This window comes from Vidua chalybeata, chromosome 3, assembly GCF_026979565.1.
Source record: "Vidua chalybeata isolate OUT-0048 chromosome 3, bVidCha1 merged haplotype, whole genome shotgun sequence".
Lineage (NCBI taxonomy): Eukaryota > Metazoa > Chordata > Aves > Passeriformes > Viduidae > Vidua > Vidua chalybeata.
The window spans coordinates 58,898,884-58,919,530 of NC_071532.1; the positions used below are offsets into that span (position 1 = coordinate 58,898,884).

The window sequence follows — 20,647 nt, forward strand, 5'->3', positions numbered from 1 at the left end:
TTGAACAGTTTCCTTTCCCATAAGAATAGTGTGACTCCTTGCCTCTGAAACCAAGCCAGGAAAGACTTTGCTTAATTGAAATAAAAAGTGCAAAGCATTTCTATAGAAGATTATGGTGTGGCACTAAAGAGCTCTTTGAAATCATATGCACCTTCAACAGTCTCAGAGATTACCCCCTGTCACTATGTGAAAACGTACAGAAGAATCAAAATTCCAAAAGGTTTTCACAAATTATATTATTACATGACCATGACTTCACACAATTTTCATTAAGCTAAAACATCACTTTATCCAACTGCTCACTAATCATACAGTTGATCCATTCACCATCCCATTTCTGGGAGGGCACATCCCTTGGGAACTGCTTTTGTCCGGTGGTTTTGGGCTGGATCAGACAGTAGTCGCTGCCAGATGAAGACTTCAGTGAACAGTCATGTAGGCCCTTCTTCAACCTCTGGCCCATTGAGCGAGACCAGAGGTGTCTCTGCAAAAGCATCAATCTCTTTGGGATTTTAGCAACAACTTCTCCCCTCCTCCAAAGGGATGGAAACAGCTGAAAGCCACAGTAGTTCATCCCCTCATTTTTTCAGGCCAAGACAATACACCCCTAACAGCTGAACAGAGGCAGAGGGCATTCACTGATAAAACATCATTTTGAAAAAGATTGTGCAAAACCAAGTCTGTGAGGCTAAAGCAGAGTGAAGCAACACTCAGGTGCTTGGCTACCAGGCTCCACCTGAGGCAAACAGATTTCCTCCTGCCTTCCACTGGGCTGCAGCCAGCTGTGCAGATAGTATTTCATCTGCAGTGAAAAAAATTCAGTCTACATTTCATTCCATATTCTTGGACATAACTGGAAAAAAATATGTGTTTTTACTAAATTTCAACTTAAAAGTTCCACTGAGGGCAGCAGCCCTGCTCTTCTATTTTTCCTGCTTGCTGACTACATAAATGTGTAGGATATCTCTCAAGACTTTTAAAAAGTCAGAATTCTAACAAGAATAGGTGAGTCATGTCTAGACTGACATAAAAATGAACAGCATCATTCTTGTCACCCGAATGAAGCATGGCTTACACTCTGATCCATGACACGCTCACATGGTCTTTAGGCTAAAATAGCACACGCAGAAGTGTGCACAGTTATAATCAGAAACTTCTATAAATATGTAATATGAAGCCTCTTGAATCCTAACTTACAGACTGTATAATCTTGCCAAGAAGTAGTATTTTACCTAACAATTCAATAGACATAGGGCAGTATCCAGAGTGGATCTCAGTACCTGTATATCTGGATACAGCATTCAAATCTGACCTTAAGCTCCAATCCATTTTAGCTTTAGGTCACCTTCAGTCAACTCAGAAACACCATTTAGCTTCGTTCTCACAAAGGCCTTGATGCACATTCAGCTGGTGCATTACCCCTTAGCTACCAGACTGAGTATCCTTATGCCATGTGCACCTGTGCTTAGAGACATGGGTTTCCACAAGAGTCTCCCTTCCTTCATCAGAGAATTGGTGTCTATTAGTCAGGACTTACATGGATTTACTGTCTCTCCGGTTACTCTGTCAACTCTTAAACAGCTCTCATGCACAGCCCAACTGTGTAGGGAATTTATGGCATGGGTTGCTCAGATATCTAATGCATGTCTTCCACAATTTTTTCAGTCTAAGCCTGGACCAAGCCTAGATGTCAGGAAGTTTCTCAGTAGGTCACGGGCAGTTCCATCTAGATTAGTCCTGGAAGCTGAGCTACTGTTTTTAAATCTGTCATAGACAGCTCTACAATCAGCAGTGTAGAAATACTCTTTGAGTATGAGCAAACTGGAAGGTAGAACTGAAAACAAAACATGGACAAACTTGCACCATCTGCTTTGAAATGCCAACACTTTCCTAGAATAACCTGTGCTTCACTACCTTAAGACATTCCTCAAAGAAGAGCTTATTTAAGAAACAGAATTGTTGTCTGAAAATTACTTGTAAGTGTGAGGAAGGCAACACGTTTGTTCTGGTGGGTGCAGCTCTGAGCTTCACACCTGCCTATATTAGGTTCAGTCTTTATGTATCTGCATTCTTCAGTGCTCATCTCACAGCTCCATAAAAGAGATTTATCCTTCAGTTTGGCAGTCAGGCTTCACTGCCAGTGGAAAAAAAACTTTGAGAAAGCAAGAAGGGTTGTCATAAGAAAATGAATCCAGATGTAAGGGTTTTTTCCCCCTATTGTTTTAAATTTTGAGTAAATTAACAGTCCTTCTTGTCAAAACCAGAAGTAAAGGCTATTTTAAGAGAACGTGAATGGCTCAGAAACAAAAGCCCTATTGATTTTCCTGTCTCAAAACATCTGAAAATTAAAGATGGGTTTGGGTTGCTTAAACATGGGGTGCTTAAACACGGTATCCAGAATATTTTTAGAGGTTCTGGGGTGTCCCCTATCCCACAGTTCCTGATCCAGTAGAATGTCCCCTTTATGATTTGTGCCATATCTGGCAGACTCACTCCAGTACATCTCAGATGATGCCTATGCTCAGGCCCTTAACTCTCCTAAACATTTTTCAGAGCTGCTATTCTCGATGCCATCCATAGCAACTGAATGAGCAAACTCTCAAATAATGAGGTCACCTAACAAAGTACGTGGACATAAATTCAGTGATTAATTTCCACAGTTTTACTTGAAACATAAGAACAATGAATGTTACAAGCTGAATAATATAAAAAGTCCCTTAATTATGGAAATTACTTGTATGAGGAATAGGAGATGGCAATTCATGATTCAGATATAATACAATAAATTGTTTTCCTGTTTTCACAGCTGAGTGTCTGGTTTTGTGTTCTTATCTGCAAGTTGGATTTAAATTGCTTGATAGCCTACAAAAAGCTACCTCTCAATGATCTCCAGGGGTGATTTCAGAATGAGATTTTTTCTTTAATCTATCATTCTAGAGTATTTTGAGACTACTCCTTTAACTCACACTTCAAGAGTGGACCTCTAGGAAGTTGTAACCAGTATTTATTTCTAAACCTGCCCTGCCCAGAACATAAATTAATCCCAAGAGTTTCAAAGATTTTTCCTTGAAAATAATAATGACTTGGGCCTAGTTTATCTTCATGATTTCAGCAGCCAAGCTCCAGAGTAGTATGTTGGCACAATACCCTATAGTCAACTTAATGGTGTGAAACACTGGAGCACTATTTCTCTCCTGTAACCCTGTTACTTGCAAGCACTTAGTTTTATTCAAGTCCATTTGGAAACAGGTGAAAACATACACGGAGTGCAAAGGAAAAATATTTTATTGTGAACATGGCATGTAAAAGATGTGTTTCAGAATATGCTGTTACATATCAAATAAGGAAAGAAAAAGCTCTGACGTGAGATAAATGAACAGTGCTTGAGACAAATTAAGAACATGCACACAGCTGCTCTAACAGCACAATTCTGATACCAATCACAACATATTATATAGCTTTTATGACAACGTTTATAAAAATTGCAAATATTGGACCTACTCCTGCATTGTTGTCCATGATCCAAATCTTCAGTGAATCTTGCAGGTGTGTGGAGGGAACAATGAGAGCAAACTGACACCCCACCTCAGGCAGCAGAAGGTAGAGATGGAGGAACATCAAAAACAAAAGACAAAAACTCTGTTCTACAAAAGTAAAAAGGCAAATATTATCCCAAGGAATATTATTATTTGTACGAGAAATCTTAATTGCAGCATCCTGACTCCATTAAAGCCAATGAGAGTATGCCATTGAGAGCAGTGGAACCTGAATTTCATACTGAAATTTAAAACATTCTTGATTTAGTGTAAACATCAGCAGAAACTAAATGCCAGCATCTATACAAGTATTCAAGTGCTGTTTAAAAAACAATAAAAAACATACAATGCTAACCCAAAATGCCAGTACATATACAAAAGACAGATAATTAAAAGAGGATTTTTTTTCCCCAAATATACGTTTTGAAGTATTTAAAACCACCAATTTTTTAGTACTTGTACATCATTGTTAGGGAAGGAGTATAAGAGAAAAAAAACTGAATTATTTACAATGATAAAGGAAGGGCACAGTGTTTGCTCAGATCTATTTGAAACCAGTATTTTTCTACTTTGGAGTCATAACATATGCCTGCACACTCAAACAGGTTTCAATGAGAAGTGGCTATACTTCATTATTACGAAATATAATCCTTCTGTGCAAGTATTTCAGCATGATTCCTCATGAGCCATTTTATACCCATTCACATTTTTAGTTAAAAAAAAAACGCGAACAAACCGACCTGAAAAATTTCTTGCCACAATATTTTGTCTTTAAACAACCTGATGAGATTTTCCACAATGAAAATTTACAGTCATGCATTTGGAGACTCAGAATCAATACAACTTTTCCATTTACTGTTACAGTCGTGCCTGTCTCCAAAGAGTTCTTTGCTAATTTTTGTGCGGATCTCAGGACTCATTAACAGCTCCTTTATCTGATTCAGTCTGGGTAACAGGGCCTGCGTTTCTCTGTGTAAAGCTTCCTTTACTAAGTCTGCTTCATGGCTCTTTCCTAGAGGAAAACAACAATATAATACATTTTATAACTAATGTGATTTAGAATCATTAATGTACAGAGAAAAAGAGATCATATCTGGTTTGAACAGTAGTAAGTGCTCAGTGTTTCACCCATACGGATTTTTTATAAAAAGGTATTTCATCAAAAAATATAATTTACATCAACAAATGCTACCAAAATGTAAAGAACAGTACAGCATCACATTTAAGGGAAACTCCTGCCTTATTACATACTGTGTAATAGTATCTGCGATGAGTATCTGCAGTGGTAATTTTTAGCTTGGTATTGACTGCTGTTGACTAGGAAACAGCACGTGCTCTCACACGGAGCAAGCAGCCCTGCAGCGCTGCCAAACCCTCGGGCACAGGGCATTGCTTCCACTTATGGCAAGGCTTCCTCCACAGCCATCCATGACAGTCCAAATGACAAATGCAAAATGTTCAGCTTCTCCTCAAAAGCAAGAAAGGGATTCTTGGTATCAAGAGCAAGTGAAGACTGGAGCCGCCTGCTTCACCGCTCTTGTCTTTTTTCCACCGTCCATCCCTCCCAGCATTCGACAGATTTTCAGTAGTGCAAGCACTTATTAAACCAGTAGACAGTGTCCTTCAATTCAGAAAAAAACTTTTGATAAGAGACTCACAAAGCAGAATGCCTGACACCCAGCACCACTTTGCAAATTTCAGCAGGGAGCAGAACATGTTTTTGTAGTTATTCTTGGTGGGATATTTGCTCCCAGGCTTTTTGCACAGTGCTCACTTGCTGTTATCATTGTCGCTCTCATTCTTGCTGCTGCTCGCTGCTTCCTCAGTTTTTGCAGGGCTCCCATCAGTCTGCCTGCTTTTGTTTTGTGTTTCTTCTAAATATTGCTGCACAGCCTTCAGCACCGCATTCTCCACCAGCCTTTTGCTGAGGCTCACCAGCTCTGCATCGTCTGGCTCTGCTGCTTGTTTTTCACCTATGCATCATAACAGACAAGAGAAGGAATTCATTGCCATGCAAAGACAGTAGCTGTCATTGTATCAGAAGCTCCTGACTTGAGCTGGATTCTAAGTTACTAGCTGCCTCTTCCTGATTGTAAAAAGTGATTTTCCCCCCACTCAAGCTCCAAACCAAAAGTGTTACATAAAGATGTGTACAGCGTATTAGATCAAAGATATTTCACTGCTCATGTTTCTTATAATACTCCAGCAAAAGCCACTGGCTAACATTATAAATCCTCATTCAGCTTAGAAGAGTAAGTGTGCAAATTTAATTTTTTCTGGCCAATGACCACCTGTGACATCTGAGCAAAGTACACAGTTGGAAGGGACCCATAAGGATCATCAAATCCAAGTCTTAGGTAAATGGCCCTTAAGGGAATCAAATTTGCAACCTTGGCATTATCAGCCCCATGCTCTGACCAAATGAGCCAATCTCAGGATCAAATATAGCATAAGGCATATTTGCACTTTAGAAGCATTCCTAAATTTAGGTGCCACCATTTTGTGATTTTGCTTAATAAATCTAAACCTATCTATTTATTCATTGCTTGTAATTCAGGAGTTTCTCACAGGAAAAACTACGAAAACACTCCAAGCACAGGTTACATATATTTTTCTAAACAAAGCATAAAACTTTGAAAAACCATATAGTCCCTCCCCTCAAAGCTCTCTTCTGCCTCTAGAGCTGTGATGTTAAAGCTCTAACATCAAAGGATTGCAAGTTCCAGAAGTCCATTCTGAAATATCTGCTGCTAAAAACAAAAAGCTGAAATTTCCCTGTTTTGCTAAAACTTTGTATGAATAACATATTCAACAAACCAACTGTATACATAGTGAGGACTCTCATACATCATTACATGTAATTTGAAATGGTACTTTTCCATGAAACATTTTCCTGATAATCTATAAACCCTACTGCAGAATCCTCCTTTTACAAAGAATTTGTTGCAGGAAAAGCAAATTTTATTGTCCAATTCTCATTGGTCATGCCATTTGCTATTTCACAATACCCTGCACTATGTAAATAACTGTTTCCCTCCATCTGTATTTAAAGGTCATACATTTCGTGTCCTCTTTGGGCATTTGCATTCTGCAACCAGTAATAAGAGGCTGCTTAGTCACACGCATCTGGTGAAAGAGATATTATTGTATGTTCTCAGCACAAAGCTTTGTACTGTTCAATTATCTAAATTTATCATTTTTCATATATGTAATTTATTAAAGTTTTCCAACACATTTAGATAACAGTTATGAAAGACTTTTATTAGTCTTCCTAGTGTACTGCACAACCTGGGAGTGATTTCACTGATAAAGCATAATTCATATGGGGATTCAAGGAGCAGAGAGAGAAGGAAACAAAACTCTTCATATTCAGAGGCAGTGCCTCTATTAGCTGTTAATCTGATCATTCTGTTCTGGAACAGTAGCTCTTCCAGTTCTGGGCCTCCACAGCACAGTTAGTACGGGCAAGGAAGAACTGTGCTCTCCCCCTGAAGAATCATCAGACCATATCTTGGTAAAGCATTTCTTTACATTTTGGAGAAAGTGTAGACAAATATTCTAAAGATATTGAAAAGAATATCTAAGGGGATAGTTTTGGTTAAAACCAAATATAAGAATACATCATAAGAATGTATTATAAGAATGTAAATATAAGAATACATTAAAAACAGAATTATCATTTCCAAGGAGAAATATTTCAGGCTACCATGCAACGGAGGCAGAGGTGCTATTCCCAAAACCAAACAGCTACACACTCCACATTCTCTGACTCACTGCTTACCATATCACTGCTATCTCTAAATCCTGGGTCTAAGTTTATCCTTTAATTTTCAGGAAGGAGGGACTTAATTCAGACTCTCTCTCAGGGCACCCAAGATATTTATGAGCAGCATCTCCTCACAGCTTTTCTGAATTGATCCCACACACTCCTTTGAATGAAGTCCTTTGATTACTGATTTCCTTTGCTTCTAGTAAAGATGCTCAAAAATGTGTTGGTTGCCCTGGTATATTTAGTCACTAGAAAAAATAATTAAAATACTTAATGATTATTTAAAATAAAACTGGTTTCCAGCTGTAGAATTTCTTATTTTTCAGAATTGCTTGTGGGTCATGGAAATTATTACTCACATAGTGCTAATGATCTATCCATGCAACTCAGAAAAAAAAAATCAATGGGAAATATGGTGCTCAGCTACTCTTGCATTTGACCCTGTAGTGCTTAATATGCAGAATACGACTAATCAGTCACAGAGGCCTCCAGATACCACACAACAGTACTGATTATATTTACTCACAGTGTAATTTTAGTTGTAGTATATAATATATTATGGTCTGAAAAACGCCAGAGCTCTTCTCCCATGAATACTTTCTGCAGAACAGTTCTCATTTACAGATATATGTATAAAATCCATATAGCTACTATTGTGTTTATTATTTCAAAATAAGCAGGTAGCTCACTTATAAGTACTTTCTCAAGCATGAAAAACTTCAGATTTTTATAAAACGGTACTTTTATAAGTTCAGTTTATATAGCTACAGAAGAATGGGTTTGTGGATTTTTGTTTGTTTATTTTTAATATTTTGAGATATTCAAGGCTCATCAAAAGTCTGGGGTGAAGACTGTAGCAACTCCTAAGAGCTCTGCACTCCCACTGGAAAGGCATCTGACTGACATGTGAATGCAAATGCATGCACATCCTTGCATGAAGATTGTGCTTGAATTTATCTGTGCAGCCACCTTGGTGGACAGGTACATGGGCCTATGTGATTCCCTGATGCTCTGTTTCTATTCTCATACTTCCAAAATAGCAGTTGTGGGAGTGTCTGCAATGCCATGGTTGGCTGGCAAGGTAGCTGGGTACCATTGTATCACTCCTATTCATGACTGTTGATAAAATGAAACAGGTCATGTAATAAAAACAAGTGTTGAGCATCTAGATCTACTTGACAATGTAACACACATCTGTCCTGTTTACATCTCTCCTCCCATGCTGCAGCTTCTGCTTGCCTGCTTCTTTGATGAATACAATTCCTTTGCAGCAGGCAAATGCTTCTTTGAGTGCCCTGTCTAACATTATTGGAATTACTGGAATATCTGTAGAAGTCATTGCAGATATGAATGTTTTAGATTCAAAAGGGAGGGTTAAAAATTCACACTTGCTCTGTTTGCAATCTCTGTTCTGAAAACGAAACAGATATACCACAGCACTGTATTTGCATCAATATTGTGACACTACTTTATTTCTGTGCCTGTGAATAAAAAAAAATCCACTGTCTTCTCCTCAATGTTGTTCAGAATAAAAATGAAAAAAACCTTTCATTTTGTTTATCCCAGAATTCTCTTCTATAATTTTCAAAATATGAAAACCAATTCATACCCTGTGAATGTACCTCAATGCATTCATGCTGAGCAGTGTTTTTTATCACTAAAACTGAAGCATACCAGTTGTCCTGAAAGGACCATCATTTTTTACAAAGGGAACTATCAGCTCCACAGAATTATTCAAAAGAGGCTTTATGATCCTACATCCTACTGCTAGCACTTATGGACATGAACCAGATGCCTGCAAACATAGCCAAGTTTGGATTCAAATTCTCTGCTGTATCTTTCTACTGGACTAGGTTTATTCCCCAAGTCTACGTCCCCCTACACATTACAAGATTGTGAGCTGAATTTTGAAACACTGTATTGGAACAAATCAGATATCATGGTCCTGGTACAGCATTTTCACGGCCCTGACACAGGCTGTTTAGAGTGCATGTAGGTATCTCAGATTTGGAGAGAGGCAGGACAGTTTGAATCCCTCTATTGTTCATATGATTAGCCCATGGACTGTGATTTTTTTTGTAACAGATTTAATTGAAGGAAGCAACAGGGGATCCCTTTTATAGGAAAAGCCAGTTTTACATCCTTTTACCAACTCTGCTCCAAGACAATGTTCTGCAATCCTTTCCTCGTGGCCTCAACACACTGGGCTTTGTTCTTCTTTCCAACAACCTTTCTTGGCAACAAAACACTGATAACATGGGGAACATTATAAAAGAGACCCTTAGTATTTTGAATAGGTAACTGAGAACCGCTGGGAAATTTGGTGGCAGAAGTTCTGCTCTGGGACCTTGGGAGGGCTGTGGTAACAGACATGCCTCTATCTACCTTTTGGGTTATTCCAATAATTATTTCTAATATAGTTTTTACAAACTATATGAACACAAATATGAGCACATGCCCATATCTAATCAACACAGTAAGTAGAGACAGGAAAGTCACAACTCTGAACATTTCCTTGTTAATTAAGAAGGACTTGCATGAAAAGTCTCTTAAGTGGTCACTTTAGAAATTGACACAAGGCACTGGGAGGAAGGTGAAATCATAATCTCATTATGATATGAGGATGATGACATTTCTGTTGCTGGATGTTCCCACCTTTGTTAGATGTAGGACATCTAACAAACTTCTTTAGGTTTACATATATTGCTCCGTAAATACAGGACTGTCTTACAAGGCAATGCCAATCTGTCCTTCATGCTGAATACATGGTTTCTAGTTTGCTGGAAAGGTTTTTTAATTTAATTTGGCACACCATGGAATAAACCTGATAAAGCAGCAATTTCTACTAAAGAGGAAATTAAAGCTGTTGCGGCTATTCAGGGAAAGTGGTGCTCTTGCCAGATTCAGTAATGACAACAGGAGTAGCTGCGGGACCCTTTGAGCTGCAGACTTGGCAAACACAGCAAAAGTTTGTTTGGTTTCACATAAACCCCTGGAAAGCTCTGATATAAATTTTCTGACCACCTCTAAATGAAGAAAGAGGATGTGATCTGCTAAACCTACTCATCCCTCTGCAAGCACTAAGGGATGTGATGCCACAGGCAAGAGCCTCCAGAAAAGAGCCTAATTCTGGCATACAGGGAGTTCTGTTAAATATCTTGGGTTTATTTTTCTATTAAAAGAGATCTGTTGACAGAGAAATTCCCTGATTCCTTTAATGTAGTTTAATTCTTAAATTGAACTGATTTATAAGAAGTCTAGTGCAATAGCAGGAAAGATAGCAAAGTTGCCAAAGGAAACATGATGGCTTAAAAAGCTGTGAGTTTTACTTGATTTTTTGCACCAACACTCTGGTAAAGAAAACAGGCCAAGTTACAGAAGTGGTTTCACATAGCCACAGTAACATCCACTGTGCATGATGGCAATGGGACAACCAAACGATTGAGGCAGATTGTGATAGCAAACATCCAGCCAACATTATTCACTCCCCTTTGTGCTGCCCAGTGCCAGCAGCTCTCGGGAACAGGGAACAGGGCAGCTTGGGTCAGCAGGCTGATCAAGGAGAGCAGAAGAGTTTCTCTGCCCTCTAGGATGGTGCCAAGGGGGAAGCCTCTTGCTGTTTCCAGAGCCTAAGAAAGAGAGAGATCAGGCTTCCCAGTTTTCCCAGGGAAAAGCTGAACTCTGGAACAGGAGTTCAGGAACGTCAGTGCCTTGCCTTCAGTGGTCCTCCAAAACTAATACTGAGAATGTAACACACTATGGGTGACATGTAGGCTGCTTCCCCATCAACCTCGGTCACCAGTGACCACAGACAGAGCTGACTGGTCTTGAAGGCAGAAAATCACCCTGCTAGGTTACCAAGCTGAGGGAGGTGTAGGCCCAAAAACACAGCTGCTAATGAAAAGGGTATATACAAAGATTTTAATTGCCACAGTCCAAGTATTTTGGCAAAACCTTAAAGTCCCTGCTTATGGACCTGTCAGCCATGAAAATCAAACGTTTACTCACCAGCATGCCAAGGCAAGTCATTTAATAAACATTCACTTGTTACTGTTTCCTTATCCTTCCCATAGTCTATGAGAACTTCAGTGTCATGTCTTTAGAATTCATTTGTTACTACACAGCTTCCAAAGGGATGCTATTTTGGCTGTGACTTTTCCATGCTGCTGTCAAGTATACTAAAAAAAGCAATCTTTTTTGGACTAAGACAGATTGTTAAACAAGTGTTAATAAGTGAATCTTAACAAGCTAAACCTGCATTGTTGTTCCTCCTGAGCTCAGATAAAGGCTCCATACAAACTCATGTTATCACAGTCTCTCACATAGTACATCTCTTTCCCTGGGGAAAGCAATTATGAATATACTTGTAAGTTATGGACAGAAAAGTCAAATTTTAATCAACATGCATTTTCATTTAATTATTTAAGTTGCAGAAGCATGAGTTGTCAAACACAGCTGCATACTGTTTGAACTGCAAAAGGAAGATGAAATCTTGCAAAAAAATGCAATTCAAAAGTATGTCCAACAGTGTCCATAAAATACTGTAATAATTTTAATTTTATTTAATAATTTTAAATACTGTATCATATGAAAAAAACCCCCCGTTATCTGCAAGGTGCTTTTAACATCTCTGTAAGCATATTTAATTAGATTCTGAATCTAATGGAAGAAGGTTAGAGTACCCTCTCTCGGTATGAGCATCTTAGATAGTTTTGAACTGGTAGCATAACTGCATCCAAAGGCAGTCAAAATAGATGGGTCTAATCCTTTTCCCCCAGAATCTTCCTCTTGAAGGAACTGAACCCACTACATAAGCTTCTTAAGCAGATCATGAAGTTATGTGGTTTTGAACATATGAGTAGTATTGCTGCTGTCTTTCCTTTCATGGATCAAGTCCACAGAATCTGACCAAATTTGCTAACAGCTTTGGGAAAACTAACAAGACACCCTTAAATCAATTTGAATTGCATTTAAAAACACCCCCTAATATTAAGTACTTATTATGGTATTTCCTATCTGAATCCCCTTTATCTATCACAGATTTTGCCTTAAATAATGTATTTAGTTTTGCTCCTTCTTCCGTCCCTTTTGTTTGCCACCTAACTTACACTTTAAATGGAAGAGCTGGAATTTGTTATCAGTTTTTAAACTGATATTATGAGATGTAGCTGCATAAATATTCACTGCTCTAACACACAAAAGTTTGTAAACATGAAGCTTTTGATACTTGGAGAATACTAGTACATAGACGTTTAGGCCTCTCTTTAAATGCTCTGGCCTTGAACCTGTAAAACCACTGTTTGGGATCTTCTTCAGGACAAGCTCTTCCTCAACTTTTATCACTTTCTAAAAGCCCAAATATACCCACTTGCAAGAACACTGAATCACAGAATGATTTGGTCTGGAAGGAACCTTAAAACTCATCTAGTCCTACCCCTGCTGCGATGGGCAGGGACACCTTTCACTGCACCAGGTTGCTCAGAGCCCCATCAAACTTGGCATTGAACACTTCCACTGATTGGGCATCCACAACTTCTCTGGACTCACCACCCTCTTTCAGTTTAAAGCCATTGTCCTTTCACCACATGACCTTGAAAAAAGTCCCTCTTGATTTCTAAAGAAAAATATTACAAAGACAAGATAGGCAACAAATTCAGGCACGTGCTTAGTCATAATAAATTGCTCTGTGTCATGGGAGTTTTGATGACCTCAGACATGAAATCAGAAAAGCTGTAGATAAAGAGTTAAGAATGCTGAAGGTATGACTACAGCTCAGTTAATCTAATTCACAGAAATTTAAAAATTGTTGCTAGAGGATGGCAGAACAAAATCTGTGGATGAAAAAAATCCTGAAACATTACCATGCCATAGAACTAAATTTAATGTAATCAATCCTTCACATGAAAAAACAGACTTTATAATCTAGGACAAGAAAAAATTGAAAGAATAGGAGAGGACAGTACTAAATTTTTTCCCATCCTATGTTCTTTATGAATAGAACGAATAACCTCATATAGTGAACAAGCACCTAATAATCAAAATTAACATTATTCTTGAGTCTGCATCACCATTAAAAATCAATAATAACTGAGTCCTAATTACTGTATTTAAACCACTGGACCTTACTTCCATATCCTTCCAATGTTAAATATCAAAGTTATAAAATCATTTTCTTTTTGAAACAACATAAAACTCCTTTAAAAACCCATTTCCCTACCTAATAGCAACATTTCTTTATTGAGAATAAATCCCTACAGCTCTAACACTGCATTCTAGCAAAATAATAACTCCCCCTCCCTTTCTTCCCCCATATTTCTACTTCCTCAAACTCAGTGAGTCAAAGACTGTTCTAGCAACACTTCAATGAAATCAATCTAAAAAAATATGTCTGCTATGCCAAAAACTGAATTAATCATCACAATTTTTACCAATTTACTCTGTACCATAATGGATTGCTCATTACCATGCCTTAAAACCAGTGGTTCTCATCTCTTTACATTCCTTTTTCTATTCACAAAGTTTCTCTCTACCTACATAGTATAGAGAGCTCCACACCTTCCTCTTTAGCATCTCAATAATTCTAAATCTGTCCCATAATATCAGCAAAAAACTGCTTATTTATGCCAGCTGGTCTTTTGGGCCTTTATTTCTATCAGGCTAAACAGTTCTGATTTGGAGTTTCATATATTTTCTTCATCCTCTTTAAAGCAGTATTGTTCTCAGCCTTTCCTGAATTCAAGAGTAAAAGAATAAAGGGTGGATATTCATGTCATAACTAGTTTTTGCATTTCTTTTCATTCTATTCAGAACCAACTGTGTGGTAAAAAGGTGGTACTTTAGTTTGCTTTTGCCTGTATATTTTCCATACAGAAAAGTTCTCCCATTTGTTATCTGACTAGAGGGCCCAAGAAAAGTTTGTTAAGGATGAGGAGAAGGAAAGAAATGGGCAGTGGTTCTCCTCAAGAGCAGATTATGTCATTCATGATTTTGAGATTTCCTGAGACAGGAAAGCACATGCAACAACTGCTCAGCATGACGCAACGTGGTTTGAACTCCACGAATGCAGGTGTAGCTATACACTGAGGGTTACCGTGTGGGGCACCAGAAGCAGTAACCTAGAGCTTTTGAGAACTGGCCTCCTCACAGCCTGGTTGCAGCACCACAGGCATCCACACATTCTGCTGCTGATGGAGAAGATTAAACATGGACAGACCTTAACACATATCATGTTTTTATTTAAAGTCTAATCCTGTACTATTTTCTTATTTTATGCCTTCATTAAAGATTATGGTTAAAAAAAGGCAAAGGGATTGAAATGGATCTTTCAAAGTAAAATGATGCACTTCTTTTGGAATGGACTTATTATTATACACTTTTGCTGAAGCAAGCATTACAGGCAGTGACTCCATGATCCGGGCTGTATTACACATGGCCCTTCTTCCACATATTTCAGATTAATTGTAGCAGAGAACACACATGCAATGTATGAATAGAGCACACAGGTGGGGGCCAACATAAATGTTCCAACATTTATGTGAGGATCAACTGTGCTTCAAAACACAAAAACACTACAGCAAATTTCATTTTAACAGAGAAAGGGAAACCCCGACTTTAGAAGAGGGTTCAGTCCCTAGAACAGACCTCACAGGTTACAGTTTGTAGAACTGCAGGAGTAAACTCATAATTTTGTGCTGGAAAACCTCTCACAGTGTATTAATGAGGTGTATGTGAAAAGCAAAAAGATGTGAGAAAGAAAGAAAGGAAAACCTTTTAGACTGCATTAGGCTATAGTAGATGGTAATGGATTTTTAAGACAGAAAAAAATGTACATTTGCTGTCTGCACTCAGCCACAGTAAGTGATACAGAAAACATGGCTGAGTCTTAATATGTTTTTGTTCAATCCTTGTGCTTTGCAGTAAAATGAAAGATTGAATAAAATGTCATTTAAAAAATATTGCTAGGATGTGAAACACAATAATAGACCATAGGGTAAGACAATTCACCTCTTAGCAAAAGGATACAACATCTCTGGTGAGTGAAATGAATTATCCATGCCTGAGGATTTTACTCACAGGAACCTTAGCAAGTGCCCAGATCAAATTCACCTGAGATTGGCAGATATTCAAAGGGATTAAGCCATCAGAAGAAAAGATAAAGTTAACGGTGTATTCTGAGATTTGGGGACTGGGATCCAGAGGGAATACCTAATAAGAAGTGAACTTTCCCTACACCAATTTAGAACAACAATTCAGGCAGGGTCAAGAGACTGACAGAAGTTCAGCTGTGTACACTAACATCAGAACTGCAAGTCTAAAAGTACTGACTATTGTACAAGTTTGGCAGTGCCAAACTGGTCATTGGTACAGCGTATTTCTAGCTCTTTAAGGCTCAAGGACAGCCTGCACCCAGTTCATTTTTCTTTTAAGACAATTTCCAACCTCATGCTCCACAGAATTATAAAATGGTTAGGGTTGGAAGAGACCTTAAAGTTCATCTAGTTCTAAGCCTTCTGCCATGGGCAGGGATATCATGCTAACTTACATAGCATATACAACCATATACCTCAAATTCCTCTAAATCTCAATCTCTTCTGTCAGTTCTCCAGCTTCTCAATGCTTATGGAAACAGGACCACTCAAATTTTAGGAATGGCAAAATGATTTGGCAAAAAACATTATTAAACTATCAGTAATCAGCTGCTGAACAAGGCATCAGTACATCTTGCTATGATACTTTTCAAGGTATCTTGTTTTCCACTTTGCTTATAATAATTTCACAAATAATAACAGACCAATGTCATCTAAAGGACAACCCCTCACTCGACCAAGGACCTGTTGTTTGTCTTGCTTTCTTTGTTTGTCTGCATTAATCTCAAAATCTTGGTCACAACATTGCAAAATGTAGACTCTCTGCAGCCCAGCATCTGTCACTGACAGGAAGCTTTCCCTGAAATATACACAAAATGTTCTCTCTTGTTCTTATTTCACATGATGCAATAGAAGTAATCCCATGCTATCCTAACAGTTGCTTAATCATGTTAACCAGTTCCTCCTCCTGCCTTCTGGCTTTGTAGCTTTTTTTTTTTTTTTTCTTCTTTTTTTTTTTTCCAAAACTAGCTAGCTCCTGCTCTCAGAGCTCCCCAGCCAGTTTCTGGAGCACAGCCTGGGCTTCTACTTCACGTTTTGAGCATTGTATTCTTTTGGAGACACAGTACTTCCTCCAAACATCTATTTCCTCTGCTCCATGAGCTTCTCGAGCTTCTAGGACAAAAGTTACTCTGATCTTCCTAGGACAGATTTAGCTAGCACTGCATGCATGCCATTTCTGCTGAAAGGTTATAGGTCTGGTGGCACACAAGCTTGCTGGAGGGGAAAAGAGGTAGATTTCGGGGATTGTTTTTTACTTCCCAGAAGTGAATCTTTCCACAGATGAAATCTGTTTTCACCCCTTTTTTAAAGAGGACCAAGTACAGCTTCCTGATCATTCCAGGTCAGTATAGAAATGTCAAAATTGAGAGTCTGATTATTAGTTCAGATTCTAGTTTCTAGAAACCTTTAATGAAACAAAATAACTCATTTTCTCTTTCTTAATTATATGGCATCTTTAATGGAGGCTGTGCAGACCAATTTTGTGATTTTTTTTTTTAATCATTTTTTAATGGTTTCTGGAATTGAGGTTAGAACATGCCTGCCTGCTTCCAGGAATACCACTCTCCATTAGCAAGCAAAGCATTCAATTACCTAGCATTAAACATCACAAATCAGACAGTACAAAGGGAAAAAAGTACATTTAAAATATCAGCTTTGGAAGAAGTAAACAACTACCACATTTTGGTTGTATAACAAACACTTTCCCACTCTCAAGTGTGGCTATTCTATTTCTGTAATACATTTTTTTATCCATATGCTACAATTTCTACATTATGAGTGGCTCCACTCTAAGCTCACAGGGATTAGGTTACAGTAGGACTTGTCATATAGCAAGACAATAGGTTGAAGCAAATGAGCTTCTAAATTGAAGAGGTAGCTGTTCACATATGCTCACAGAGAATGGTATTTCATGTTTAGCATGTTGCACTTTCTATTTGTCTGTAACATGGACTTGCTTATGGATCACTTTTGAAGAGAGAAGGAAAATTCAGCTTGGGTTCTATGTTGACATTAGACAAACACCTGTTCTCACAGTACCATGAAAAGCATCTCTGAAACCCGGTGTTTCATGCAGAGGCACCTGCCTATGTGTACACAGGTGAGCTCTAAAATTCCAGTATTTGTTGGCTCTAAGGCCAGTTAGCACAGAGCAAGTCAGGTCCATCCCATGCAGCTCTGCAGGCCTCTGAAATACTGTGGCTGTATCCAAACTGCCTGCTGGGAAAGGACTTGGGTTGGTACTAACTTCTAACCAGTGCCCAGGATGTTTGCCAGGCCCAGAACTATGCCAGGGTGGTGGCATGGGCAAGGCAGTCCCAGTGTCCAGGTACATCCCCAGACACCCTGACATGCAGTGCACTGGAGTCCAAGGCACCCTGAGCAGTCAGAGCTGGGCTGTGTCTGTAGGTAGCAAAGCTGAGAAGTACATTGAGCCAAATTCTGCATTCGTGGAACAGTTACTTCTGTGGATTTCTCCTGGCAGAGGTTTTGAATCGTAACTCCAAAGCAGCCCAGCGCAAATGAAAACAGAAGTATGAACTAAGAACAGTTTCAGAGAGTAATGCAGTAGTAGCTAGAGTAACACGTATGCCAGAGGACAGGATTTGGCTCCTTACTCCAGTAAAGTTGTGGGAACAACAGAATTTCCATTTCCTCTTTTACTACAATGAAATCTCACTACTGTAGTTCTGATTTATCCTGCAGAAGTAAGGAAATGGAAAAGCAAAATTCATAACTCTAAACATTTAGACTTTCTAATGTTTTTTACTTTTCAGGGCAGGCCTTACAGCACTTAAGAAAACCATGCAGCTCCTTCTACTGTTTGGTGTGTAAAGAGTGGCACTATTTGTACAGTGAATAGACAGAGGCACTGTGCCAGAGTACACACAAATCTCAGTAAACTGAGACAGGAGCATGCAATAATGAATGAGAGAAATAGTACTTCCATAATACAGAATAAGGTATTTGGATATTGTTCACTGGGAATACAGGGCAGCTTTTAATATTATCTGATAGCAATGACCTGTAATTTACCCTCTGAAAAGCAATAAAAACATAATGCTGCAGCCTTTGCTTATTCAAATATATCTAGAGTAAAGCAAACAGAGCTCCTCTGAGAACCCAGTCTTCCTTTTGCTGTGGCAATGTTGTTACTAAGATAATCTTTAAATCATTTTAACAGCTTAAAAGACCGAATATCTCATATCTAGGTGTATATGGGGGGGATACCAAACATATTTTCCACTAATAAGCAATAATGTTTAACCTGCATACTTATAGAAGTATGAGAAATCCATTACACTTTTTCTTCTTAAGTTGAACATCTGCATACAGGACCATCAGGGAAATTATGCTCTTCGATTCACCCACAACACGCTTATGTACATTTACATTTTATTTTGGCTTCTTTTTCCCTTTGAAACCCAAAAAGTATATGGGATGGCAGCAGACACATTGCTTGGAAAAACTAGTGTAAATGCAAATTTAAAAGTGATCTTAATTTCTTTCCAGGCTTACTTTCTCTTAAAGAAATCATGCTGGAAATCTCCTGCAAGAGCCAAGAGAGCAGACTAACAGTCTGATTTTTAATGCTCAGGGCTGCAGAAACAGCATTTTACCCGGGCTCCTTCCCTTGCTACGTATGCACTTAGAAAGAGGATTCCAGATGGAGCTGGCAATTTGTTGGCTTGCCATCTGAACCAATCTTTCTGGTATTATTTATAGAAGGTCTGCTTTTAAATGGTCTGGCAGATACTCTCATCCATCTCGCTGCAGCTCTGGACTCCAGGGGCTGCCAGTGGACTGTCACAGCCACGACACTTGGCAGGCCAGGTCTTTGGTTGGTATAAATCAGCACTATTCCTGCTTACTCCTGCTAAGGGTTTAACTTGGCATTTTCAGTACTGCTTGATTCATGCCCCAGTTAATCTGTTTCACTTTCATGGTTTTACTCACATGTTTAGCAAAAAATCCTTAAACACTGTTAGCTTGTTTCTAATTGAATATTCCAACTGAAGCATCCTTTTAGACAGCTTTCAAGCATTGCAGTACTAAATGGTATATTATTATTGAAATTATTATTTTTAATTAATATAAAATTATTAAAATTAACAATTCAGTTACTGGAAATTGGAAATTTTTCTGAGATTTTACCACTACCAGAAAAATTACCTGTGTAGTTATTTTAGTATGCAGAAATAAATTTTCTGGGCAAAAGCAACATGTATTCTTATTGGTTATATTGCAAATTGATAGACAATAGTTAACTGACAGTTATTAGCCATTTATAAAAGATGAAAAACAGTTAATCATTACAGAATATTTTAAAAGAGTTATTAATTTTTATTCAAGCTGTTTGTCTAACTTTATGCTGGAGATTTTACAAAACAAACTAATTGCATTTGAAAGATTTAGCCCCATGAGAAATTGCATTTGCTATTCTTTGGTCTGTTTGGCTTTTTGAACTAAGAAGCAGCACAGTTTGGAATTTTAAATGCAACTTTCAGCTGTAATCTGCCACTGCAGCTGGTGGCCCACAGTAATGCTCAGGGCTATTTGAGTATGATTGCAGCAGAATTTGCTCATATTCCAGATCACCATAAAGCTTCTTTTTTCCAACTGCCAACGAAGTGTTCAGATGTATTTTTGTGCCTTATTTTCCTCCCCTTATAAGGCAAGGAAATTAGTTATGGTGGACAGAATTTTAACTGATATCTATATAACCTAAGAAATACAGAACTCAATTCTGCCTCTACTGAAGCCTCCTGTCTCCCAAAACTTTCATCAATCAATTTAACTGATGTAGCATCAGTATGCTCAGTAAGAAGTTTAAGAAAATACTACTGTTCCTTTGGAATTTTCTGGTTTTATTCATGTGTTTTTTTGAATGAAATACTTTCCAGAAACAATGAACAAAATGTCTGGCTAATGTCACGGTTAGAAACTTCTCCACATAAGCAACTTTCCAGTGCATTCTCTACATAGATCGACTTTGTAGCGAAGTGTACTAAAATGTTATTTGGCCATACATTTTAAACTAGAGACCAAAATCAAGAAAACAAATCACAGAAATAATTAATTGCATCAACGTGCAGTAAAATAAACACTTTAAGGAAGGTCCCTCTGCTTGACAGAGGATTTTTTTTTCTTTCCTTTACAGTACCATACATACAACAGCAGCAATACTGCATGGT

General features: G+C 38.2%; 1 protein-coding gene across 3 annotated transcripts in view; it reads right to left on the reverse strand.

Annotated features, from left to right (window-relative positions):
- Positions 1 to 3,267: 3,267 nt before the first annotated feature.
- Positions 3,268 to 20,647, reverse strand: part of AKAP7 (A-kinase anchoring protein 7) — an 82,372-nt gene continuing 64,992 nt past the window's right edge. The window contains exons 8-9 of one of the 3 annotated variants that reach the window (XM_053936855.1): positions 5,311 to 5,509; positions 4,441 to 4,548 (exon numbers count right to left, since the gene is read on the reverse strand). In XM_053936855.1, the coding sequence (XP_053792830.1) occupies positions 4,536 to 4,548; positions 5,311 to 5,509 (212 nt within the window). In that variant the 3' untranslated portion in view covers positions 4,441 to 4,535. Of the gene's footprint in view, positions 4,549 to 4,933; positions 5,510 to 20,647 lie in introns of those variants that run through there. The other 2 variants (XM_053936857.1, XM_053936856.1) reach the window with 2 other exon arrangements.